At 36.2% G+C, this 27,502-nt stretch overlaps 1 protein-coding gene across 1 annotated transcript in view; it reads left to right on the top strand.

Moving 5' to 3' along the window:
* Positions 1 to 10,047: 10,047 nt before the first annotated feature.
* The window catches only part of FRK (fyn related Src family tyrosine kinase), a 43,071-nt gene continuing 25,616 nt past the window's right edge, over positions 10,048 to 27,502 (top strand). Inside the window, exons 1-2 of the mRNA XM_015858635.2 lie at positions 10,048 to 10,939; positions 27,094 to 27,215. Of these exons, the coding sequence (XP_015714121.1) occupies positions 10,515 to 10,939; positions 27,094 to 27,215 (547 nt within the window). The 5' untranslated portion in view covers positions 10,048 to 10,514. The remainder of the gene's footprint in view (positions 10,940 to 27,093; positions 27,216 to 27,502) is intronic.

Genomic DNA, 27,502 nt, shown 5'->3' on the forward strand with positions numbered 1-27,502 from the left:
AATGATTTTGTCGGGGTGATTAATAGCCACAGCTGATTGCTAAACTCTTAGTAATTATATATTAAAAACTCAGAGTAGTTGTCTAGCAGTACGTAGAGAGTTTTTTCTTTTTGAGCTGGATGGATGCTACATTTAGTCAAAAGAAATTGTAATGAAAATAATACCTTCATAGGAACTATATCAAACTATACTTCCCATGTATGTGTCTAATGGTAAGAGAAATATGCATTTCCTATGATCTATGGGACTTCATCTTATTTCTTCTATATTTTCTTTTGCAACATGCCAATATTTCATTTTTACAATTTTAAGCATAAAGTTTAGAATGGGATTTTTAACTTCTCTGTCTACATTTCCTATTAATTCACAGTGTATTCACATGCATTTACAACTTAATCTCTTTTGGTTTCATTTTCTTCATCAGTAAAATTGGATTAAATCTGGTTCACACATTTGGAGGCTTCTTGCATCAGTTGAGTACATTACAGGCATGTGTTTTAAGCCTGACACTTTTTCTAATAATTATTTAAAGACAAGCCTGAAATATATCACTGTGTTTACAGCTCATGGGAGATGCCACAACAGTGAAACTACAGATTTAAAGATAATAGAACTAGGATAGACCTAAAGGCGGTCATCTTCTTGCCCTGGGGTAGGATCAGTCATCCCTACAGACATCCCTTATACTCAAATGTCCAGTCTCTTCTTAAAAGGGAGCAAAGAGCCACTGAGACAATTTCTTCTAGTTTTTAGCAATTTTTACATGCAAAATATTATGAATTTTCTTCCTGTTTAGCCTCCGTGTCAAAACTAAGTCCTTGCTGCTGTAATGCAGCTATTTTTATTACACTTGGTCACATTCCTAGCAGATGTGGAAACCATATCAGTGTGCATCAGTGTTCTCTCTGTCTGAAGGCTGTCACTCTTTGCTTTCCCACACTCTTTTTGATTTTGCCTTCTCCTTCCTTAAAGGCCGAGTTGTTTTGAACCCTGTATCTTTCATTCTCAAAGTGGATGATATCCATTCATTATAAAATTGCTCCTTAACATTTTTTTTTCCCTTCTGAAACAGAAGATCAAAAACTGAACACATTTCTCCAGTTTATCCCTTACCAAAGCTGAGTACAGCAACAACAAACTCAAAGTAATTTAACACGACAATCTGTGTAAAATACACCAGCTACTTAGTCATTACAATCATCACCATATTAAGCTTTTCAAGGTCAAATTCCAAACTATTACTGGGATGAGTAGGGATATATTTTTTTATTCACCTTTTAAAACAATCGTCTTTTCTTAATGAGTGATTGATGCTGTATTTAAGAAAGATTTTCTTCTGTATGTGTTCATTACTGAGTGTACTGGACACTGAGAGTGATGTTCTTCAAAGCTACAATAATAAAATGCTGATAGCAATGCTTATAAATCTCAAATGTAAGAGTGTATTTTGAATATAAATTGCATTTGATATTTACTGTTCTACTTCTGCCTCTAGAGGGTGTCTAGTAATTATCTGATAAAAGGATAAAAAGGTATGTTGAATTTTGATAGCAAGGAGAAGAAAAAAAACTAGAAGAGAATATTCTAAGACCCTAAGTATGCACTAAGCCTCAAAAGATTCTATCATGTTTATATCACTATTAAAGGATTTTTTGTCTGCTTTTTTTGGCAAGTCTGTGAAAAAGGTCAGTCATATATTTTTATTTTATTTTAAATGATGTGCACGTTCACCTCTGTTGTTGAGCTTACTGCTATTCTCAGTGAGAGGGGATCTTTGATAGAGTTTAAAGCTGCACAAACAGAGAAAGAGGAATATTAATTTATGAAAAAAATTGTCAAAGAAGGATGTTATATTGTTTTGTCTACAGCAACAGAAATATCTGTCACAAGTGCTCGCTACATGTGAGCATCACTAACGGTACTTACTTCCTAGCCCTTTTGCTTAGCCTAATAAAGATCATGTCTTCCATGTTGGATGCTTTTTGTATAACATCTTAATACGTGTCCAGGAAAGAAAGAACACAGCAGAAAGAAAAGAAGGAGGAAAATACCTAGAAAAGATACAAGACAAAAGGTAGAGTATAGAAACAAAAGGGAAGGAGTGAGAATTCTTTTTTTCATATTACTTCAGTTTGTAAAACTTTATATTTTGAGCAAACTGAGGCTACTCTAATGCAAGCATAGTAAAGAGATAACTCTAATTAGTATATTTCATAAAGAATATTTCTAAATACATATGTCACTCCAAAAGTAACACACCCTATTATTTCCATGGAATCTACAACAGGTACAAAGAGCACAATAACGCTATTTGTTAGAGCTCTCAGCTACAAAATGCTGTTTTTCAACATAGTCACCAACATTAGCTACGATTTTTCACCAGCAATGAACAAGACTCTGCATGTCAGGCTCAAAAGTCTGCTCCAGCAGAGGTGACCCACTATTTCACAGCTGCTGTGACATCTTTCATTGGCCTGAAGAGATTGAAGAAATCATCAAGTCTGGACTATTGGGTGGGTGTGGTAGGACAGTCCAACCAGGACTGGCAGTGTCTTCAAATTGGTGTAGAGTCTGGTATTATCATGTTGCAGGAGAAAGGTTGTCTTCTTCTCTTGCCTGTCTCTGGAATAATGAACTTCAGCTTGGTGTCATGATGTAGCAGTCAAGAGTTGATCATTTGACTGGATTTAAGGAAATCTGGAAGGTTCACACCTTTCCTATTCTAAAAGACACTGCACATCACTTTACTGGCTGAGGGCTGTATCTTGAACAATTTCTTTGATGGGGAATCCACATATCACCACTCCGTGGACTGCTGTTTGACTCTGGTTTGTAGTGATGATACCATATCTCTTCTCTGGCAATGATGCAATCCAGGAAACTTTCACCTTCAGCTTCATATTGGTGTTCTTTCTGCTCCTGTGTGAGCATTCATACAGGAACAACCTGGCACAAATTTTGAGATATTCCAAATTTGCTACCATCATTTCCAATGCATTGAAGCTTATACTCAGCTCCTTACACAGTTCCCTAGTCACAATCCATTGATTCACATGGATGATCTAACTGAGAAGTTCTACATTTCATGGTATGACAGTTGTGCATGGTTATCTGGAACATAGCTTGTCTTTCATGTCAGTGCTGTCACTGCTGAAACACACCACCCACTCACTGCCTTATTGTGCTCACATCCACTCTTTGATCTCCATAAACAGACAGCAAGTGTATATGAATATCAATGGATGCATTTTTTTTCTGCAAGGAGGAATTCAGTGGCACACCATTCCTTCATGCACTTTCCTGTCTGACACCATTTTGTCAGTCTTTCCCTCTGTTGCCATCTGCCAAAAGGCAACAAAATGGAATGGAATACTGGAGGGAAATTTCAACCTCTATTGCCAACCAACCAACATCCACCTCGGACATCATGGGCCAACATAAAGAAACAGGAGGCATTACTTTTGGAGCCGCCCCCCTGTATGTCAAAGCTTCATACAAGAAGAATGGTGATCCATGAACTAAAGGCAAAAGAACCAGTGAGAATATTGCTACCAACTTCAGAGTAAGAAAGAAGAAAGGGCATGAAATCAAATATAGAAGTTAATCAGCTAAATCTTGGTATTCATACACCTTCAGATTGTACCTATGCTTCTGAAGATAGATATTTAGAATAACTGCTTCTAAATAAATTGTACCTTTGGCCATGACTAGGTTATTTTGTCTAAGATTGTTTCCTGAATGTAACAGTTGCCCTGTCTGCTGTTTTGCACTGTCTACATGAAGTAAACTTCAGGATGATAGCTTCCTTTTCTGCTTGTCCTTTCTTTTTCATATGTAAAACATGTAACTACCCATCCTGAAGTTGCTATAAGGTACTTTGATCTAATCTGGGTGGTGAGTGAACAGTGTACAGGGTTCATTCTTTTCATTCATTTATGTTTATATTTAATATTTCAGTAATTTAAAGTAACTTACAAGTTATGCTTATTTATGTAGTACATTGATATATTCCAATTGTACTTTTTTAGCTCTTTTCCACATGCAGTGTCCAAGAGAGGCTGCTGATTTTATTTTATTTGAAAAAAAAACCAAACAACCCACCTTATTCACAAGTGAAATTATGTGTGTAATACTTTGATACACTATCTCTTTCTATCTCTTCAGACTTCTCTGCTTCTCTTGATGCAACTCTAGTTTCTGAAGTTGAAGATGGTAAGTCATGCTCAGAAGTCACCCATGGCATGGAATATAGAGTTATGTGAGAGATTAGCTAGACCCATGATAAAAACTCCATAAATTTTTCCCACCCAGAGATAGATTTGATAAGTATTATTTTCCATGCCTTAGAAAGCTGCAGAATGATTTTACTGAGAAAGACTGCTTTGTTGAAAGCAAATTAGCTTAAATTTTTAACATGATATGCTGTATATCATCTAGAGTAACACAGAATAAAATGAAAAATAATGGCTCAGGTCTAGTCCTATTTAGGATAATGGAACAACTTGTATTACATTTAAGCAGAGTGAGATCTGATTGAATAAATAGAGAGAAAGTCTCTATTCTGTCACTCTTTGACAGAGTTTTATTCCTCTGTGTTCATTTGTTGTCAGACATAGCCTGTTTTAGGCCTCAGTTCAGCTAACAAATAAGCAACTCACATCAACAAAGCACCTGAAAATGTACTTTTAATGGTTTCTAGAGTAGAGATGGATTACCGGATCAGCCTTATGAAAATAAATAGCCAGAATTTTCTCATTACAGATGCAGAAGATTTAAGGCTGGAAAATACAGAATCAAATACAACTCTTTGTAGATCTATGGTTTGAGATAATATACAAATCAGGAACACAATTAATCATCAAGTGTAAATCGTTTTGTCAAGAGTAAGATTACACATATAATTTGTTTCCATTAAAAAGAATGGCAATTTGCAAATTATAGAAACCAAATGGAAGTGCTGATTAAAAGGATTATAAGAAAAACCCATGAAGTGGTAGTAATACGCTCCATCCTAATGTGGAAATGGAAAGAAATATTGCTGAAAAGGCAGCTGTAATTTAAAAAAATCACCATGATTCATTCCTATCAGTGTCTTAAAAGAAAATATATATATATATATATATATATATATATATATATCCAGCACCTCTTTAAATTATTTCCGAAGTATAGTTTCAGAGCAATATATATCAGCTTATCTCCCAATTTCTTTAAACGTCTTCGAATATTTCCCTTTGCTGGGACATTCAGTTTGCTTTATCATCATGCATTAGAAGATACTTTTTTCTGCAATAGTTATTTTGTGGCAAATGTTTAGATTAACACATATTAATGCATCAGCATAAATAGTGACTTAAAAAGGTTGTGTAATATAAGAAGAAATGCTACGAGCAATAGTTCCATACTCTATTTAATTCAAAATTCTGTATTTTATATCTTTATTCTTCACTTTTCAATGTGGAAGTTTGTTTGTTTGTGTATGCAAAATTTAAAACAATTTAAGATGAAAATATTTGCTTCTGTTGTGACCTCATGTTGTTAACAAGATAAAAAGCTCTCTTTTTCAATTTCCTGTTTAAACTGACTCATATTTCTTAACAAAATTGATGGGTGACATAACCTTTGAATATTCATTTTTCCCAGTAGAGAGTACAGATCTGACTGTAATTCTTTGCTGTATGGCATAGGAGAATTGTTTGAAACAGCATGTGTCATCAGTACCAAAGTCTAGAACTCGGTGATGTTTAATTGTTGTCTCTGAAGTACAGAGCTCCATGTCTATGAGACACAGGAGGGTTCATTTTTTCCTAAATCTTGAAGGTATTACATAATTAAAGCAATAGTTCCATGCAGAGAACTTACAGTTTTATGATTTTATGATTCTATGAGTTCAATAAGTGTAGGAAATATCTGCAATGAAAACTAATACAAAATTATTTTTGAAGACATGATGTACAAATAAAAATTCTATTAAAAAAAGCCTTTTGAAATATAATGGATTCAGGTTTATTTGTATTTATTTAATACAACTCTGTTTGATGCCTTAATTCATACACATCACTATCTCATTCTAAGAGTATTTCAGTTCATGTGGTTCAGGTTAAGTTTCTACTAGGCTTACTAAAACACATCATGTTAGCACATTATTTTTCTGTCCATTCAGGTGACCAAGAGAAATATGTTTCACTGCTATGTTTAAACATTATTGTTTTGTACAATAAACAAGGCCTAAGGAATATTGACTGAAGTTAATTAGAATTTGATTTAATATATTCAGAGGACTGAAAATTAATCCATCATGCAGGGGTGAGGCTCCTTGCAAGAGTTTTACTTATCTGGGTCTTTCTAAGTGACTTACAGAATACAAAAAGTAGTTTCAGATATCTGTCATCCCCAAACTTACAGCATCAGAATAGGCTTTTTTTTCTTAATGGAACAATGAGATCTACTATAATGGGAAATGACATAATTCACAGAATTGCAGAATTGCAGAGGTTGGAAGGGAACTCAAGAGATCATCAAGTCAACTACCCCCCTCTCCCCCTACCCCCCTCCGTAAAGTGGATACCATACAGTAAGTTACACAGATGCATCCACACAAGTCTTGAATATCTCCATAGAAGGAGATTCCACAACCTCTCTGGGAAGCTAGGCAATTTGATGGAGAAATGTACTACTTAACTGAAGTCTGTATAATCTTGTAATATGCAGATTATTAATACCCATTCTTGTTTTTAGATGTTGCATATTCAAGAAAATAATTATGATATTAATTAGCTTTTAATATATATCAATATAGGGAGCAGAATACTAAATTTTAGTATATATAAATGTCTATAAATGTGCCAATATGGTCCTAATAAATTCATCATCGTCTACAGTTACTGATGGTTATAAGAATGAGGTGAGACTCTTGTGATCTCAGAACATTGCTGCTAATAAAATTCTTTACATATCTGGTTAAGGCTTTCACAGTAATTTACAGCCAGTAGCTTATTCACTTAGACAATTTCTGGTCTGATAGTCAGCCTCCAAAATAGATTAGGTAAATATTCAGAGGATCAGTAAATAATACAGATTTGTTTGACCCCGAGATAGGTGCTGCAAATATCATCCTGTGAAATTATATGTGATACCAGTGCACAGGACTCAGACAATAGTTTATACTGAGGATAATCATATATTATCCTATTTTGTTTCGAAACTGTGAGCATGAAAATTAAGATTATGGGACGTATCAGATTGTATTTTTTTCAGTAAAACCAGCAAGAACATTTTTATTGTACGTTCATAATTTTTCTTACTTGTGATAAAATTATATAGTCTTTAAAACATGAAGAGTACTTCTTTATTTTCAGAAATGAAGAGAATTCTTAATAAAATCACTAGGATAGAAACAAAGACTTCCGCACAGGCAACACCCCAGTGTGGCTACCACAGATCAGCCAGTATGAAACAGCACAATGCTGCCCTACATCGGCTCTGGAATCTGCTCAGAAGTTCTCAGCAGTCCCATTATTCTCTCTCTTTCTCTCTTCTGGAGTTTTTAATCTGATTAATGAATCCCATTAAAGTCTATGTGTTTCATAAATAGAACGGATTCTGAAGCGTTGGTTGAGGAAGAAAGTAATTTTCATTTAAAATTATTGATCCCTTTCAGCAAAATTCTTCCTAGTTTTTAAAAGGCCATAAACTGGGAGAGATTTATTTAATGCTAGACGTTTTTTGAGGTAAGATAATCATATATACAAATGTTTGTAGACTTAGGCCTCATTCTAGCTATGGTTGTATTTATTTATATGGGTGGTCTCAATGAAAGCAGTATGATTTCTAATGTGAATGTATATTGGTACTTGAGTGTAAGGATGGGTCTTGCTCCTAGAAACAGCTGTGCATGAGATTGATTCTGTGCATGCAGGTGGCTTCATTGGCGTTATGAAAGGGCTCTGTCCAGTAAGCATGTGTGCAAAATCTTTGACAGATTAAAGCTTGTGCTGCAAGAACCATGAAACATTACAGGAAAAAAAATAAAAATAAAAAATCTCTTTAACGATCAAACTGGAGAAACAGAGATTAGTTAATTCATCATTTCTGACTTTTCTGATTTCATTGAATTTAGGCAAATGAAGACAGGTTTTACGCTGTTCATTTTCCTGATATTGGGTATTGTCTATTACACTTATGAGAAATAAATATCACTTGGATATGTATGTATATATTCTTACTGATCTGGGTAGTGATTAAAAATAATCTCCAGTGGTATTTCATTAGCTAAATATGATTTCCATAACCAGAAAAAAACAATATGCCAACTTTTGGACCAGGCCCAAATAGTTATCAACAGATTATGAGGTTCAGGGACCACTTAATGTGTATGGCCCATTTTCCTTCATGCAATTTCCTTGGCACCACAGCAGAAGAGGAGAGAGAAAGAAGTTTGTCATCACTCTTCAGTGGAGATGCTCCTGACAGTAATAAGCTTTCAGGAGAGATTTCTTCCAGTCAGCCAGCAGTCCCTGCTTCATCACTAGGCTTCTGTCTGCACCAGTTGTCTTCTCATTTAATGAATGGACTGGAAGACACAGTGGAAAACAGCAGCTTTGCTATACATGTTATTTATTTATTTATTTATTTAATTTAATTTTTTTTGTAAAGTAAAGCATCAGAAGTCAGAAACTCTAAATGGAGCTAAGGGTCATGTGTGAATAATTTAGGAAGACACCAATTATTCCATCACCAATTCTTATTTGAAGGATGAAAACCTGGGCATGAGTCAGAGGTGCATGATTACAGTCCAGAAGACCAACAGTATCATGGGCTGCATCAAAAGAGGGCTGGCCAGCAAGGGGACAGAAGCAATTGCCCCCTTCTTCTCTTCCCTCCTGAGTACTTCATACAGGCCCAGGGCACCCAGTACAGGAAGGATGGGAAGCTGCTAGAGCAAGTCCAGAGGAGAGCCATGAAGATGATCAGAGGTCTGGAGCACCTCTCCTATCAAGAAAGACTGGAGAAGAGTAGGCTTGGGGAGACCTCATCACAGCCTTCCATTACTTCAAGGGAGCTTACAAGCAGGAGGGGGACCAACTTTTTAATGTGGGTAGATAGTGATAGGACAAGGAGGAATGGTTTTAAAGTAGAACAGGGTATATTTAGGTTAGACGTTAGAAACAAATGTTTTACTCAGAAGATGGTGAGGTGCTGGAACAGTTTGCGCAGAGAGGTTGTGAATGCCTCATTTCTGAAGACATACAAGTTCAGTTTGGATAGGATTCTAGGCAGCCTAATTGGATGTTTGGTAGCCCTAACCAGGACAAGGCATTGAAACTGGGTGATATTTAAGGTCCCCTCCAACCTAAGCCAATCTATTATTCTGTGCTTCCTGACCAAAGGGAAAAAAAAAAAAAAAAAGAATCGATTAAATCAATTTCTTTATCACTGGGAAGCGATGGGTAAGTGGGTGGGTTTTATTTGACCTCTCACTGAAATATCAACATGTGATTATAGCTGGGCTGTCCTCTGTGCTTCATACCCACCCCCCAAGCATTATGTGCACCCCTGGCTGGTGATTTTCAGCAGCCTGGTCTGCATGGCTGAAATGTGGCAGATTGCTCCCCAGGCTGCTTTGCCACAGCAGCAAGCAGACACCTATGCGCTGTTTGACACTTGATATTTGCATTAAGAAAGGAAACATACTGGTTAACCTACTTTCTGCTGGCTTGCTCACTGGGTGGAAAACAGATATTATTTTTCTATGTTGTTAGTATAATTAGCCATCCATCTAGAGCAAGTGGCCTGTGAATTTGTTTCCTCAAAATACAGAATAAAGTATGTAGTAAAATTACTTTTTTTTTTTTTTTTTTTCCCCCCTCATAAAAGGTTCCATACTCAGATTAAATAAATAAACAAATAAAGGGAGTGGGTGTGTAAGGTACAGAAACAGCAGGTGTGCTCCAGGTGAAGTCCCTGGGCGGGCATAGGCTGCCCTGTGAACAGAAGCCAGTTCAGACCAGGAAGTAAAAAGAAATAATCAGGCTGCCCATGCTGGAGGCTGAGGAGACACGCAGGTCAGCTTGGTTAATCATTACCAAAGAGATAAGAAAATCCCATCACAAGCATAAAGAGCTGAGAAGACTCCCCAGAACCGATTAGATTTTCTGAATGTATTTTTGCTGTGTCAGAGGAAGATCCATGATGTTCTGCTGTTCCAAAAGTTCAGCCCGAAGGCAGCTTGTGTGTTGCTTTCCTGTTCCAAGGAGGAAGTCAGAAATTCCCTCCACTTCTGCTCTCACGCTTGAATTCCCAGGTTTCACTTCTGAGTCAGGAGCTGCCTGAATGAGTTCTCAGCATTGCTCGGAGACGAACTTCCAGCTGTGCCACAAACAGTTTTATCTTGTGACAAAGGAGGAATAAGGACAGAAATCTTGCAAAATGCTAAGATTTTATGGGACCAAAATTGCTTCAAGGATATTTCATCTGTGAAAAGTGAAAGAAGAGGAGTAGCACAAGGAAACAGAATGGGAAACTTTTGTCAGAAGTACTGCGCCTGTTTGGAGCCCTATATTCCTTGCTTATTCTTGGAGAAAGAAGATGAGCAGGATGTTGGCCAGGTCTTTGCCAACCCTGCTGTGGTAAGGATTGACTCACAGGCAGGAGAGAAAGACAAAGTGAATAAGACAAAAGGGAAGCCCTTACCTCCACTGCCTGGCCAGCATTTGGGGAGCGCTTGCAATTTTGTGGCACTCTTCAACTACGAGGCTCGCACAGAGGATGACCTGAGCTTCCAAGCTGGGGATATGCTTGAAGTGCTGGATGCATCTCATGAGGGCTGGTGGTATGCTAAGCTCCTCCTGCCAGAAGGGTCAGTCTTTCCTGGCCGCAAGCTCCAGGGCTACATCCCTTCAAACTACGTAGCTGCTGTACAGAGCATTGAAGCTGAGCCGTGAGTAACCCATATAACACACATCACAGCATCTTTTCTGTAGGTTTAAGTGGGTTTGGAGCAATCAATTGAGGTATTTTCTTTTTTTGAGTAGTAGTATCTTGTAGCAATGAATGTCCAGTAGTCCTACCTGTGAGAGTTTGAGTCTGTGTGTGCAAGGAAAAGACATTGTGGTTGAAAGAAAATTAATGTTAAAAGGCATAGTGTAGAGGGATTTGTAGTATTTTAAATAATATATACCCCAATGAAGACGCATTTGGCAATATTCAGGCAGGATACCACTGTGCTAGTTCCTACTGTCATTTGTGAATTACGAGTTGGGGACCAGATGCTTTCAGTATATGACCCTTGACCCAAACAGCCCTCAACCTAACCAGTTGCAGAGTTATCAATTAACAGTTTCAGGAAGTTCCACTTTAAATCTTCTTACAAATGATAGGTGAGTCTCTAACATATAAATTTTTTTATGTCTTGTTTCTTCTCTATAAGCAAATCACTCTTAGGACAAGGTTAACTAAAGTACAGGAAATGGAAAAAGACCAGATAAAGCAAAGGAACATACTATATTTCTTTAAGTTCCAGAGGGTTTAACTATGCAGCCTATGTTCTGTTCCGTCAAAAGTGGTCTGAACTACCATTCAGAACAAAAGAAGAATTCACATGAAATCAGTAATTTAGCTCTCTAGTGAGGATGAGTAGGGTCTATGTTAGTTTGGGATGCAGAATTACTTTTGTATGCTGCAATCAGAGGCAGCCTGAAATAACACTGACTGCCACGCAAGAGGTGTGTTTTGGCAAAAAAATATTGTCTTGGAAAAAGACAGCAGAAATAACATTATAATTCATTTTGATTCTAAAGAAATGATATTACAGATTTTCAGTTAAATTTCATCTAGACCTGAAATATAATCTCCAATCTAATCTGCCCACTGTACCACCTATGGCTAGGAAAATTGGCTCACATATGATTATGCCTGCCTTTTATCCACTGTAGGATTTGTGACAGAGAAATCTTAGGGCAACTGTAAGAGTTCTCTGAAACCTGAAGACCTTAATTTTTGGAGGCTGACCAGCTGTTGTGCTATTTCTATATTCAGGCAGACACTTTCAGTGGTCATGTTCAAAAGAATTCTTCCAATTGCAGAAATTAATCTGCAGGGAAGACATTTTCTGAACCACTAGAGAAATAATGGTAGGCTCTAATTCAACTCACCTTGGCCTTTGCTCTCTTTCAAGTAGTTTTATTACAGCTCATCTAAGATTGCCGCTTGCAGTTAATACTTTGAAAGTAATTTTCCTCAGTTACACAACAGAGTCTCAGCTTTTAGGTTTCCTCTTATCATTCTATATCTTCAGCATCATATGTGGAGTTAAATTGTGTAAAGTGCTCTACTGCATAACCTTGGTTTCTTTGGTTTCTTTGTTGTTGTTGGTTTTATTTTTTCTGTATGTAGAATCAATTTTATTTTCTTATACTCTTTTATATACCTTACTCTCTTTAATAATGAATTCTAAGTTATGCGAAAAGTTTTATGCAATTGCTCGGTTGGTTTCTTTAGTTGTTTGTTTTTGTCGATTTTTTTTCCCCCTCCATATTTTTATAATAGTGAACAGGAGGAATGAAGAGTTTTTACAGTTATCCAAAGTAATTCCTCCAAAGTATTTAACAAGTTTTTAATTTCATACCAAAACAATTCTGGCTAGACTTGCTGTCTTCTCTCAATTTTTCTTCTAAGTCAGTTGGTTGCAGTAACCTTCAACAAAAATAAGTATGCAACACTGTCTCCTGCCAACCCATACAGATACCATTTCCTATAACCGTAGGCTAACTCAAATTGGAAAGGGCCTCTGACTTGTATGCTTGAATCAGTCACCCCAGCTCAAACATGGCAAAGATACAGTTTGACAAGTTTGGTTAGTGCCATTTCCTGTCAAGCTTTTCAACTTCATGGTTATGATTTTTAGACTTGTATCTGGTTGGAATATTTCTTGCTACAGGTTCTTCCATGACCTCCATTTCACCTATCCCATGTATTTCACACCTCTATTATCCTACTGAAACAATAAGAACAATAGTTGTGATAGTGCTGTATATCAGAACTAGTTAGGGACTGGTGAATGCATTTGATTTTGTTGTCCATCCTAGTAGAAGATTGCTTGTTCCCTTCAAGTAGCAGACAATTTTGTCTCCTTGCTGAAATGTCTGGGATTCTTTCCTTGGCAAAGAGTGTGACTTTACTTTCTCTATGCTCCTTCTGTTATTTTGTTCTGTAAACAAGAACCATAGCAACACATTCATCTGCCTTTATTTTATTACTGCCATTTGTTTTAACTAAACAAGAAAAAGACATAGTGCCAATAGTTACGTGCAGCAAATACAGTCCAGCTGGACAGTTAATTTTAATGAAGAAAAATAATATACTAAAGAAGTAAAGAAAACTCTTGGAGTGATATGAATTCTCTTCTATGGAGGAAAGATGGAGCGTACTTAGAAGGGGCTCCCTCTCACCTTCTATCCTGATGGACCTGATGACTGCTTATTGAAAGTCAAGCTCATTCCATATACTCACCCAACATTACTGGTATAATAGTGCTATGCTAAGGGAAGTAGATTCATGCAAATTCCTAGTAGATTAGGTCAAAGAAGGGCACCACAATTACTTCTAACGTTTACTAATTTCAGAATCATTCCTCCTTTCAGAGAGGTTTCATGTACTGATACTTCTCAGCTAGTGGAAACTGAGTCCTTGACCTAATCAACAAAGCCTTGCCAGTCAATTCCACAATGAGTTTCTATACTACCCTTTGAAAGCAGAAGTGATTTATAGGTTATTTTTGTCAGTCTCTGTAATTCCTTTCTTTCCGTGACTTGACTTTAACTGTTTCATACGTTGGTGTAGACTGAATTACTATGTATGAAAAGGAAATCATTCACTGTGCTGATCTGTTTCAAACTTCCTGCAAATTCAGGCTTGTGGGGTTCCTTTCATACATGTGGGTCATTTTTCAAAGTAGCATTTACAGCTACAATGGCTAGAGGCTGTTTTTGAAGTGAAAGCTTAGATTTTGCCAGGCAATTCAGAAATCCAAATGTGATCCTCTGTGGTTTCAGTGTGCTCTCACTCTATCACTTTCATAAAAGTCCTTTCTGTATTACCATACAAATTCTTGAAGACACCATGAGAAACAGTAGTAACCCTAGCACTGAAACGGACTTGTGAAATCTGTGGGACTAAGGAACATGTGTTAGTGAGCAGCAGCAGTATGTGGACAGTTGGACTAGATGATCTTAAAGGTCTTTTAAAACCTTAATGATTGCATGGTTCTATGATTCTATGTTCATTAACAGGCATTTAGGTTATATGTGTTATATTTCTCATGTTCTCAAAAGCTGTCACATTATGTGTTAAAGCTATTCTCATCCAGTTTTTGGTAGAAAAAGATTGTTTATCACCAAAGTATGCATTTATTTTAAATAATGGCAATGGCTGTATCACAATTCATAAAGAATTCAGACTTCTCTTTCAGTGAATGTATTTCATGTATTCACTTGAGCATACTACATATATATGTGCTTCTGTGTGCACATGTGCAGAATGTATAGAAGACTGATGCTCTTAAGACCATGCAAAACAGCTTGGGGTACGGGCAAAGCCAGATTATGCTTTCAGCATTTTCTTCACCACATAAATACCTTCCCAGAGATTTGAATCCCCGAATGTTTTCAAGTGCTTTTCTTAAACTAATTTACTTAATCAATTTAATATTGGAACAAGACACTGAATTTTATCAATTAACTTCATTGGTCTTGTGTCAAAATTGCCATGCTATCTTCAAGGCTATCTCAAGCATCTTCAGCTCTGCTTTTTTCTTAACTACCTGAAGGAGACTGCTCACAGAAGTACGCAAGATGTCAGATTTTATCAAGTATCAGCAGTATTTATGTGTCTGTGTGTAATGCAGAAAAGATATATCAGTTCTCAAAAAGATCAAAAGGTTTCTGGCTTTCTAGATGAGCTGTTTATACAAATTTGTCCAGTTTAGGCCACCTACTTCCTGTCAGTATGGTAATATAAATATATAACATTGTCTGTTTAAATAGAGAATCAAATAAATTCTTAACTGCCTTATCTTTATTTGAAATTAGGATCTACCTTAGGCATTATGATTAGTATGCAGTAGTTTCTATTACCATGTTGTGAAAGATTTGACAGTGAATCATGTCAAGACCTGAAACAATACCCTGAAAAGCTGAAAAAAATAGGCAGTTTGTCTTTTTATGGCATCATGAAACCCACGTGACCCTTGCAGCACATCTTTGAAAAACATAGTATCTCAGTCAGAAGAACTTAACAGTCTTGTTTGATGGTTGTTTGTTTGTTTGTTTCTTTGTTTGTTTCCCTTCAGATTCAGTTGGAATAGATGTTGTGTGTTCCAGCCTAGATTAGTTGATTTTGTGTGATGTTGTTAGTAAAAACATTCTCCAGGTATTGTCCAACCATTATTGTTTTCCCTGTAGTTGTCTTTGGCAGTTTGCGTAACAAAGCACAGAACTGTGTGGAGCTTACTGATCTCTGAACGTGTTTAGGAGAGAAAAATAGTAACCAGAAGCTCAGCCAGACTAAGTCCTAAAGCTACACTGGTTTTAAACTATCTAGGTAAGGTATCTCTGTGAAGAACTGTTTTGTAATAAGTGAAAAGCACTGTTGGTTATAGAAAACTGGGACTTTTCTTACATGTGCGGGAGCTGTACTCTGTACTGAACAGATTAAGTCATAAAAGCATACAAGATACCCTAAGAGGTGCAACCAGTGACACCTCTATACTAGTTTTTCTGTTTCAGAAAGGATCTTACAAAAAGTGCACAATCCTGCCCACTTTTTTGTCGTTATTTTTGCCTTTTGTACTTCAGCAAAGGTTGGAATGTTTATATAAGCAATGTTACAGGGTATATTACTGCTATGTCTAATAATGGACCTAATGTCATTTCTATTTAGCAAAGGCATAGATGTTGACATTGTAGAGCTCTTTATTTCTGTTTGCAGATGAAGAAGAAGCTATTTAAAAAAATAAAATAAGAAAGCAAAAAACAAATACCAACCAAACAAAGAAAAAAACCCCATCTCTCTTCTCTATAGAAAGTTTTACTTTCCTAAACATGCTTTTGGCTTTTCTTCTCCATCTGGTAATTTTTTAGTGTGAAATGACTCAAAAAAAACCCCCACCAACATGCTAGTGAGGTATGAGAGGAAGTAGCACTGTGAGGTTCACCTGTCCATTCTTTTACAAGCCACACCTGTCCGTCTCTGTATATCATAATGCTCATGAGTCAGCCTGTTCTGCAGACATCACTTATTTTCTATGAGAAATTTACTGTTAAGTTCATCTCGTATCTTACTGAAGATATCAGAAATTAGATCAGAATGTGTTGTGCTATTATCTTATAGTTTAACCGAAATGCCTCATGCAAACATTATATTGAAGATGCTGCCTCCCAGTAGACTGAGATAGATAATAAAAAATTTAGTAGTGCATTTTTTAAAAACAGATTAGTAGAAAATGTATAATTGTTCATGTTTCATATATTTATTTGTAATACAATATTTTACTCCTTTTCAAGTCATTCAAGTAAAGTCCACGTGCAAAGGAAGAATTTAATGGGTGATATTAAAATAAGACAAAATACTATTGCATGTTTACTACTTACTTCCTTATGCATGTTAAGAGAAAGATCAATATGCAGTGTTGCTCAAATAATATTCTATGAAGCATATGTAAGAACATCTTGTATTAGAAATTGACAAATAAGCAGTTAAGCTCCTTAGTTAAGAAACTTATGGGAGTTCTTAAATGTTGACATTCAGGTTTACACCTTGATACTGAATATGAAAGACATAAAAGTAACAAGAAATAAGAATGGAAATTGACATCTTTGCTGTTTTCAGTTCTCCAGATACACTGAGGATTCATCTGGAAATAGTTTTTTCTTTTTGTTTTTGTTTTTTTTTTTTTTTTAAAGATCAAACAAAATATTGATCATGAACAAATTTCTTCTTTTTATCGCTTAAACTAGATTAAAAAGTATTTTGTACACTTAATCAATGAAAATAGCAAAACAGAACAATGAATTCAGTCGTAAGAGATGGATACAGAAAGGATTGCACAAATAGATATTTTCTTTACTTACATGAAGATTACTCTGTAATTTGTAATTTCTTACATTATAGATGTATCTATCTGCAGTAATGTTGGTAAGCATTTTCATTAGATTTCTCTCATTAAAGCAGTTACATTGCTAGTTTCCTGAAAAAATAAATATATATATATTTTGTATTTATGGCACAAGCAAATTTTCAGGAACTTTCAAGCCTCAGCACAAAAGAAGAGAAAGAAAAAAAAATATTGAGGCTTATATTTAGGAATTGACATATGCTGCAAATTTCAGAAGTGAAGAGAATTCCCAAAGCTCAGCCTCCCTTTGGAAACGAACAAACATTTTATTTAGCAAAAGTCTCTGTGAAGGTATGCAGGAGTCTCTTTTGCTCTGATGTTATCAGGTCAAAGGAGCTATACAGAATAGACAAGCCTGGCTGACACATGATAAGGGAGGTGATGAGGAGAACAAGCCTAGTCAGTGGCACTAATTGATAACAGTATGTGGCATCAGTCACACTAGTTGGTGGGCCTTCAAGAAACAGGCAACCTGGGACTTTGCAGGTGATGAGATGCAAACCTGGTGGTCCAGGAGTGTTTGGTGGGACTGTGTCAACCAGTGAGGCAATGTGCAGGGGAAGGATGTTGGGGAGGTGGAAGGATAGAAAGAGGTGGAAAGGGGTGTACAAGGATCTGGCGGTGAATATTGTGTGCTTGTGAACCTGGGGAGCGCTGTTTGTGCACCACCATCAGTGACCCAGTCTCTGTCAGCCCAGGAAGAGAAGATAATGAGGTTGTCTGTGCTTATCTTTTATGTGAGTCCTGCATGTAGGAGCTGTTGAAAACAGTGCTTTTTCTATGACTATCTGTGTGACTGGCCACCCCTGTTCTCTCTGTGGATAGTTGCTTGTTTTCTGAATTCCTGTAAAAAAAAAAAAAAAAAAAATCAGCCTCAATCTTGCTCTAATTTCAGAGTAAAAATGATTAAAAAATCAAGCAGGAACACTGATGATGAGATAACTTTCTAATATAATGTTGTGCTCTCTTATGAAATAAACCATATTTGTGCATCTTGGGCTGATAATACATGCAGATGTCACACTGATATGGAGTTGGATGTTCTAGCTTTTCTTCTGGAAGTCAAAGGTGTCTTTAGAGTGTTACCCTCCTCATCTCTCAACCTCAAAAGGTTACCCTAAAACTAGTAGACTACTTTGTTAATAAACTTGTCATCAGTGTATAAGAGATTATGTCAGGGTAATAGTATTACACTAAAAGAGAGTAGATTCAGAGTAGATATGAAGAAGAAGTTATTTACTGAGAGGTTACTGAAACAGGTTTCCTAGAGATGCTGCCGATGCCCCATCCAGGCTTTTGAGCATTGAGTGACCTGGTCTATTGGAAAGTATTCCTGCCAATGGCAGAAGCATTGGAACCAGGTGATGTTTAAGGTCCCTTCCAACTCAAACCATTCTGTCATTTCATGTTCTTTGGCTTGGTATCACCTTAGGGTATTAGACTGCATAGTTCTTTTCAGATTTCCCTTGGAAACTGAGTGACCTGATCATTTCCCACTGAAAATTTAACTGAAAGATCACAGAAGTCTGCTACTGGCAATAGGGTGTGGAAGTATGTGCCTGTATGAATGCACAAAATCTTTGGACAGATAACATCAGCATCATTAACAGCCATAGGGGTATTTTTGTTTCTTGAAGGTTTCTCTTCTGTGCTGCAATAATTTTCTTTGTTTGAAAAGAAAATAATTTTTCAAGAATTATTTTTGAAAAAAAAAATCAATTCAGTGCTTTTCAAGGCAGTAACGTTTTAAGTGAATGTATGATGGAAAATTTTCTTGTGCTTTTGAGTTTCCCTTAATGTTTAATCAATTGATGCTATTAGTGTTCTCTGTACCACTTTAACATTAAGGCTACCTCATGGCTTCAGCTTTGTTCCAAGGTTGTTATGAATAGCAGAGGGACACTTAGGGAATATTACAACTGTATATCAGTACTTTTGTTCAGGTATATGTTAACAAATGTGCAGACACACTAGCACGGATGCAAGGATTTATAATGCTATTTTGAAAATAGGGCCTCAGGAATACCTTTTTTATTTCTTGATTGGTGGTTGTTTTTTTAAAGCAACTATGTGGCTATATTTCGCACAGAAAGCCCAAGATAATGCCCAATTATGATGATGGTAAACTTTCATTTATTCCAAACACAGGTGTTTTAGAACAAGTTTAAAATGAAATGAAGTCCTTACCCAGGTACAAAAGCACTACTGGGAACAAACTTTAATAGTCAATTCCCCGTCATTACTGAGCTAAAGGTGCTAACCTGAAGGCTCTGTCTCAAAGGCACAATGATTGTTTTTGCAGTAGCCACACTTTTACCTAAGCCTAGAGGGGCCAGTGGAAATATGTTGTGAAAAAGGGCAGGGCTGTGAGCATGGAGTGGGTGAGCCTGGATAAGAGAAAAACTAGTGTGGATCACTGCAGATTTCAGCCAGAATGATGCCTGCAGATATCTAATTCACAAACAGGGTTTGCCACAGAGCAATTGACAGGGTAGTTGGGATCCATCAACTATTAAAATAAAGGAAAACCTGGAGCACATACTACACTCATAGAGTTTGAAAAATGTTTTGCATCTCTCCTTATTCTGCTGCCCTAAGAAAGAATTTTCCTTTCCTACAGGCTTTCCTATAGGAGGCATGACCTCGGTGCTTCAGGCCCTGTTACTGTTTGCTCTCTAAAACAGGCGTCAAAGCATATTCAACAACACATTTACAGCACAGTCAGCTATCATTACTGAGAAGTGAAAAATTAACATAACATTATGCATAATCTCTTTTAACAGAATTACACACTAGTGCAGTTATGTTCTACTGAAGTACTTACCAAAATGGTGTATACCCAATGCGTCACGGACCTTTGTATGACTAATCTTTGTATTTATGTTTACAAGAGTGTAAGTTTGATCAGGACTGTAAGAGGAAATGCCAATCTCTGTGGTGGATTTTACCACACTCACTATTGAACATTACCTTATCCAAACAGTCCCCTGCAGTTCTTTACTGTAAAAGTCCCTACAGCTCTGGCAGACCTGGTCTTTCAGGTGCAGCTTACTGTTTCCACCAAAAACAGTGACAGAACAAAGCAGTTTCATAGGCCACAACAGACTTCAGCTGCCTAGAATACTTTTTTGATACCCCTGCTGCTACCTTCTCATGGCTTGAGAGTATGTAGGGTATTGTTTGGCTGAACTTCTTTTCAGATAACTTAATTATTAAAACAAAAACAAAAACAAACAAACAAAAAAACATAAAACAACAGCAAAAACAACAAAAAAGAACAGTTTATATTTCAATAGAAATTCCATTTGAGAACAGAAATAAGAAACAACTTTAAACATTCAGTTTGAGTACCTTCAAAAATAATGATAATATTTTGTTTAGAGAATATATAGGGAAGTATAAGTTCATTTTATTTCTTTCTTCTTCTTTTATTTTTCTGATATCTCTTCAGTTATCAGCTCTTGTATTTTTCATCTCACCAGTTAAGCAAGTCTACAATAAATTTAGTATTTTTGGAAAAATGCCAATTCATTAGCTATAACCCGTTGACAAGAACATTAGCAAAAAGTCACTCAAGGGCCAGGAAAAAAATGTGGTCTGTTATTTTCCAAAACTGTGTATTCCTCTTTGTATTCCTCATTTTTTTTTTAAATGAAAACTTATAATGTTGACCTCAAAGTGTGGAATGTAAAATGGGACTTAATATACATTGCCCACAAAATATAACTTTCAAAAACACAGGCAGCTTTCTATGTACTTGTGTAACATAAAATAGTTATATGCTGTTGGTTTTGATAGAGCTCTTTCATTTAGATAACACGGAAATGAGCCTTTGTTTTTTCTGAACTACTTATGTATTCTGTGTTTTCCCACACAGAAAGAATATCCAACTTACTCCACCCACTGTCATTGTTAAAAGACTCAGAAGCTTCTGGTCCATCACAAAGTACATATGGATAGTCTTCATCTTCATTTCACTTCTGATAAGTTACACAGCAACAAGGATCTGAGCAATATACATGACTCAGATCTTTACGTAGGAAGCAAGGTGAATGCTGTTGCGTAAGATTAAAAAAAAAAGTGCTGCCCTACCTAATTGTCCCTGAGAACCTGAATTTCTAGTTTCAGTGGAGGAAATTACTTCCTGAGTATTGTAAATAAGTAATCAGAACTGAGCTGTGTTACTGCAAAGGTTCATTTTAAACATATTTTTATTTCAAGTATTTAGTAGTAGTTAGAAACTTCATGCATCACACCAAGATTTTAATTCATTTCTGTATATAGACTGTAGAAAGCTGTTGTTACTAACACTTTTTAAGTCTTATTCCGACTCACTTGTTGATGGCAGTACTTTAGGAAGTAAGATTTAAAGCAGTGCATTTAACATTGAACTTTAGTCAACACATGACTAAAGTGAATAGTAAAGTATTCTCTTGATCAGTTCAAAAGTGAGTGATGAAATGAAGTTAAGAAAGCAAAAGGGAAAAGAATTCTAAAGTGCAACACTTAAAGTGGGAGTTAGTCTGTGAAAATTTTCCTGAATAGGAGGAGAATAATCCGGAGGCCAACATTTCCTGAACAGCTTAGGCAGCAGCGGGTTATAGATCCTGAGCATTAAATGAAATCCTCAGCTTTTTTTATGTCATTATGTTCCCTTCATCTACTGTTAGCTCCATGTTTTTCCCTTCTTTTCTTCCATCCCCTTGATGGTGTCTTATGGTTTGCTCTACATTCAGTTTTTAATATCCTGTTTCTTTCACCCCTCCTACATTGTTCTATGCATTCCTTTACCAACAGTTTTAAATTCCTTTCTTTTACATTTTGTCCCATGCATCCTTCAGTATCTGATAATAAATGGCAATGAGGGATATATGGCATTATAGATAGTCACAGGCAGGCCTGAAGAAGGTAGCGAGGAAGCAGGGTTTGTTGTCTAAAAGACCTTAAACCTAAGCTTAGATTTTTCAGTTTCTGCTTACTCAAAAGTCTGGAAAACCTGTACTGTGAGGCGAGGCTGAGAACACTTTCTTTGTCCAGTCTGGAGAATAGGAGTCTGAGAGGAGACCTCGCTTGTCTTTGCAGCTCTTTGGGGAAGTAAGAAGTTACAAGCTCTGCTCTTGTTTGGCAGCCAATGACAGAACACATGGGAATGGCACAAAGTGAATAAGAGGAGGCTCAGGATGAGGATTGGGAAAAAAATAAATCATTACAATGAGGATGGTCAAACAGTACAACAGGCTTCCTAGAGAGATGGTTGATGCACTGTGATTGACAGTGCTCAAGAGGTATTTGGAAAGTGTCCTCAATTACTTTTATTTAGCACTGAAGTGCTCAGAAACTTGGACTATGCTATGCTAAGCTAAGCTATGCTATTCCTTATTAAAAGTATACTAACCAAGCATTTGTGAATAAAATTGCAATTTATATATTGTAACCAAACAGATAACGATTGTCAAATTCTAATGAGCCACCTTCTCAGCACAGAGAGGACGCACTGGGGGCTCCCTTAGTCAACTTCTGTCCCAGCTTCTGCACTGAATGTTTACCCACAGCAGACTGCAAACTTGGCATGGATTAAAAGCTGGCTCAGCAGCACTCTTTGTCCTGCTCAGAAAACAGCAGTGAAGAGTGGCACATGCAAGCCTGTTCAGGTTTCCATGTGCTGAGTAAGGGCAGTGATCACAGGATGGTCATATGATGAAAGGAAATAAATAAGAACCAAGAGGATCTGTTACTCTTTCTCTCTCTCTTTTACTTTCTACACACCTATCCTTGTCTTACGTGAAACAGTTCCTGAAGCTAACAAATATTTGTCTCTGACTAAACTATTACAAACAGTACAATTCTGAATTCTCTGAAAGTTAGGCCTTAGACATTTCAAAATGGATGTTCAAAATTAGTAGAAAATTTTTATGATAATGTTCTATTGACTTGGTCCCCTTTTGTACTTTTCTTCCACTGTAAATAATAGTTTGCAAACAAAAGAGCCCCCAAATAGATTAATGAACATATGCAAAGCATGCAAATACTGTAATCATGAACAGAGTAATAGAGGTTTCTAGAAAATTAGCCATTTGTGTAATTTTATAACGTGTATTGAAAGCAGACACTAAAACACACCATAAGTAAACTCGTTCTATGCACTGACAAAACAAAATACAGGGTTACTATTCAGTGAGCAGCACTCGTATTCAATCTATAGGAAGCAGTGGATGTAGCCATGTAATTAAAAGATGATAAACTGGATCTTTCTGAAAATGGCTGAGTTGATGTCAGGAAAGCAAGAAGAAAACTACCATCTTCTTCCTTCAGAATTCTTGATTTTGCAACTGCAACTTTATATGAATGTAGATGCTGAGACATTTAAAATGTATAATTTAAGCCACTGAAGCTTTTCTTTATTTGTTTTAGTTATTGTATTAGCATTCTGCTTTCCACAAGAAAGTGCAACTTGGTTCCACTATTTATGCAACATAATCTTTTTTTTCTTTACCTTCATCCAAGACTTTTGCTCTAATTGCAGTTAGTGGGCATGAAAACAAACTTTCCAAGTTGCTTAGATTTAGTGATATTGTGAGATTTACCCTAATATGGGAGTGTAAATTCTAGTTACAAACACTTAAGAAAAATGAAAAGTGAGATGCCCTTATGCCATAAAGTGCTGATCAAGGATAGGATTATGTTGTCAATTTTTATGCATGTAGTGCTTTTGAAAACCAATTTCACGTAGTTTGATTTCCTGCAATTTTTTTTTCTGTTGTGCCTCTACAATGTTTGAATGATCTTGCCATGTAGTCCATGTAGTCCTTACTAATGATTTGGCCATGAGGATTTTCCTTTTTAGTTGAGCATTCATAAAATTCAGAGTATGTTATGGACCTCTTCCTTTAGCTTTGTTTTATTTCCAGTCCTTGAATGAAAAACAAATAATCCACTTTCATCTCAGACACAGCTAGTTATTAAAACAAATACAGCCCCTACAGATAAGATGCTGTGGAGCTGATTTTTACTTTGCTCCTCTGCATATTAAATGTAGGTGAAGACAGAGAATAAAGGTGGGGAGCTGTACTCTGATGAGCTCTACTGATAATGAGTGTCATTGTCTGAACTTCCATATAATTTTCTGTGCCAGGCTTTAGTGCAGCTAACAAAGAGCTAAGAGAGATTTGGTGAAATTTACAAGAAGGTGAAGGATGACAGATGTTAATTCAGAAGATCTTGGTCGGGTCCCAAATGGGGGATGACATTCTGAGTCTTAGAGTTTTTGTTAGAGTGAATTTTCAAGGGGGCTGCCCAAAGAAAGGGCATGCTGCCAAAAAACTGCTCCAACAAAATTTTTTAACTTCAGTCTTATTTTGGGGGGTGGCAGAGAGTGTCTTTATGTCTTTGGCTGTGGTTTCTCCCATGCAAAAGCAAATGGTAGAATTATAAAAGAGGTAAGTATTAGAGTTGGAGAGGGATGGCACTGTAGCCACTAAAGAAGGTGGAGGCTGTAGAAATATGTGTCTTCTCAGGATGTATTTGTCTAGCTCATGACAGTATCTTTGGCTAAGGATTGGTGCACAACTTACTTTAGAATTAGGAAAGAGATAAATCCTAGAACATTATGTGGAACGGGGCAAGAAAAGGGTCTTGATAAGGCTTAGCTAGTGGTGGAGGCTGCAAACAGATTTGTTTCATGTATTCTTCATTCAAATTATGACTGGATATTTAGAATGAAATAATGTATGGATTGCTAATTCAGCATCCTCCTGAAATGCCTTGTGTCAGTGGAGATACACAGGTGTCAGAGAATGTGATGGTTAAGTAACCTGGGCAGTGGATGGTACTTGATGTTTCAGTTTTGCTTTTCCAAGAGTTCTGTTTCGAAACGCTCACCTAAATTTGAGCTCTGAAAAACAAATAGATCTACTAAGTATTTTTTCGGTCTGACTTTCCCATTCCACAGAACAATACCTCATGGTGAGCAAATACTTTGATTTATTATATTCCTTAGAGTACTTTTTCCTCTAAAATGCATGCTTTTAGATAAAGTAAAATGTTAAGCCTTTTGAAGCATAAGCTCAATCAATAGAAATAGAAATAAGCCCTTAAACCTTTTTAAAAGGAACTTAAACTTCCATTTATAATGAAAATAGACTTTAAATTTGGAGTAATTTGTTGAAAATGTGAGTAGCAAATTAATTTATTTGCTTTGAATGTATTGGGTTATTTTTATACATACTGAACTGAATTTAGTACTGGATTGTTATTATAAACTTGATGACTTTGGACTAAGGGTATCATATTCAAATGGAAGAAATCATCCCTCTGTACTCAAAACGGTATCAATACAAATTGTTTAAAATCATATTGTTTGCTAGTTTTTTGTTATTATTCTTGAATATGTGTATTTAGAAATTGCTGAAAGATTCTAATTTCTAGTTTTTAGAGCAGATACATTTTCTGCAGGATTTGGATGGTGTTAAGCTTGTACTCTGTCCTCTCAGTGCTTTGATGAGAATGTGAGTCAAGGATTTGAACATTTATTGATTACTTAGTTTTCTCAGGTTAATTAATGAATTAATTAAAATAATTGAATTCAGATGTTTACTAATTAAAATAGCTACTACAGCATTCTAGCTTTTTAATCAGATTCTTTCCCCTGCCAAATATGTATCAAGGCCTATGTTATCTGAATCAAATCAGAAAGCAGGAATGAGGTCTATAGTATGTGTGTTTCATTTTCTTTTGTTAATAAAACATACCTGACATAGGTTAGCACTGTCTATTTTACCTCTTTTTATTTCCTCTTTATTCATACAAAAACATCTATCATTTCTCATGCTTGCTCAGCCAGTGTTTCACCCAATGTTCTGATTTATTTCATACATTTCTCTTGGTGACTGGAAGCATTACAGACACTAAGGTAATTTGTTGATGACTCCTCCTGTACTTTTCACTAGCAACTGACAAATCAAGTAGCTGAGTAGGCAACTTATGTGTCATGTGATAAACTGATTTATCTTAAAAGTTTGCATAGTAGGTTTATCTCTGATTAATTTAAAAGGAGTTTGCTTGTGAGTTTGTGGCATAATTTTGATAACTATATATCACCATTTACTTCAAATAAGGGGCAGAGCTAATCTTGGAAAGTAGTCTGTATGCTTGTTAGATGGAAGCGGAGTGCTGTCCCAGTTGAAAATGCTGACTCATTCTTATTTCAATTAAATTTACACTCAGCACCATACAGCAAGAGAGCTACTTTCCTGTTGCTTGCATAAAACTTTGGAAACTACAAGTGTTAGTGATAGAAATCTTGCAGTTACTTTGAAAGGAGTAGACAGGAATAATTTTCACATAATATAGATGCTCTGATGTTTGCACTGACTTCAAAGTTTTTTGGTTTGTTGAACAGCAGCAGAGCTGGAAAATTGCCAGTAACTCACTTGAGATATCAACGTGGAAGTGGGATACGGAAGGTCCTAGCATGGCTGGCCACTAGGAACCCTAGTGCAGCTTTGGGGAAATTTGACTTTTAAAACATCAGTATTAAGTGCTTACTTGCAGCTCTACATTTTTCAAATGGCATCAGTTGACTTGGCATCACTTTCTGTTATGACAGCATTGGAAATGTTTCTTGGTGAATTTTTCTTGAGACAAGGCCATTCAGGCACTTCTGAATTTTCTTTTTCTTGAAATCAGTAGTATTTTTAATTAGCTGCAGAATCCAGATTTTACTCAAATGCCCAAGTGTTATTTTCTAACAATGAATTTCTATGTTCTTTATAGGCTTTCCTGTAATCTTTTCTTCTATGCTATTGGAATTCTAATCATCATACCACACATTAACTTCTAGTAAATACTCAGCAAGTTCATAAAACCTAATTGTCTTTCTGGTATGTTTTGCTGAATGTTAAAATTCATTGTTTTTATTTGTTAAGATGGTTTTTTGGACCAATCAAGCGAGCAGATGCTGAGAGACAACTGTTGTATCCTGGAAACCGGGCAGGAGCCTTCCTTATTCGAGAAAGCGAAAGTCTAAAAGGCGAATACTCACTTTCAGGTATATTTTAGCTTTTCATCTTAACCTATGTTTAAAATTTTCTCAGCTCATTTGGGCTTCTGCATTTTTGTTAAACAATGTACACAGAAATGAAATAAAAATCTGTGATGATATTTATTTCCCAGGAGATATATAAAGAAAACATTGCAAGAGTCATTTGAGGTTGTACTAACTTTTCTTCTATAGATCTTCTTTGTTAATAAGTTCGGAAGAAAAAAATATATAAGGTGGTTAGTACTTCCAGTGCTTCAGTTGCTTTGGAAAAAAAAAAAAGCAAACAAAAAAAC

The sequence above is a fragment of the Coturnix japonica genome, chromosome 3 (assembly GCF_001577835.2).
Source record: "Coturnix japonica isolate 7356 chromosome 3, Coturnix japonica 2.1, whole genome shotgun sequence".
NCBI classification, from domain to species: Eukaryota; Metazoa; Chordata; class Aves; order Galliformes; family Phasianidae; genus Coturnix; species Coturnix japonica.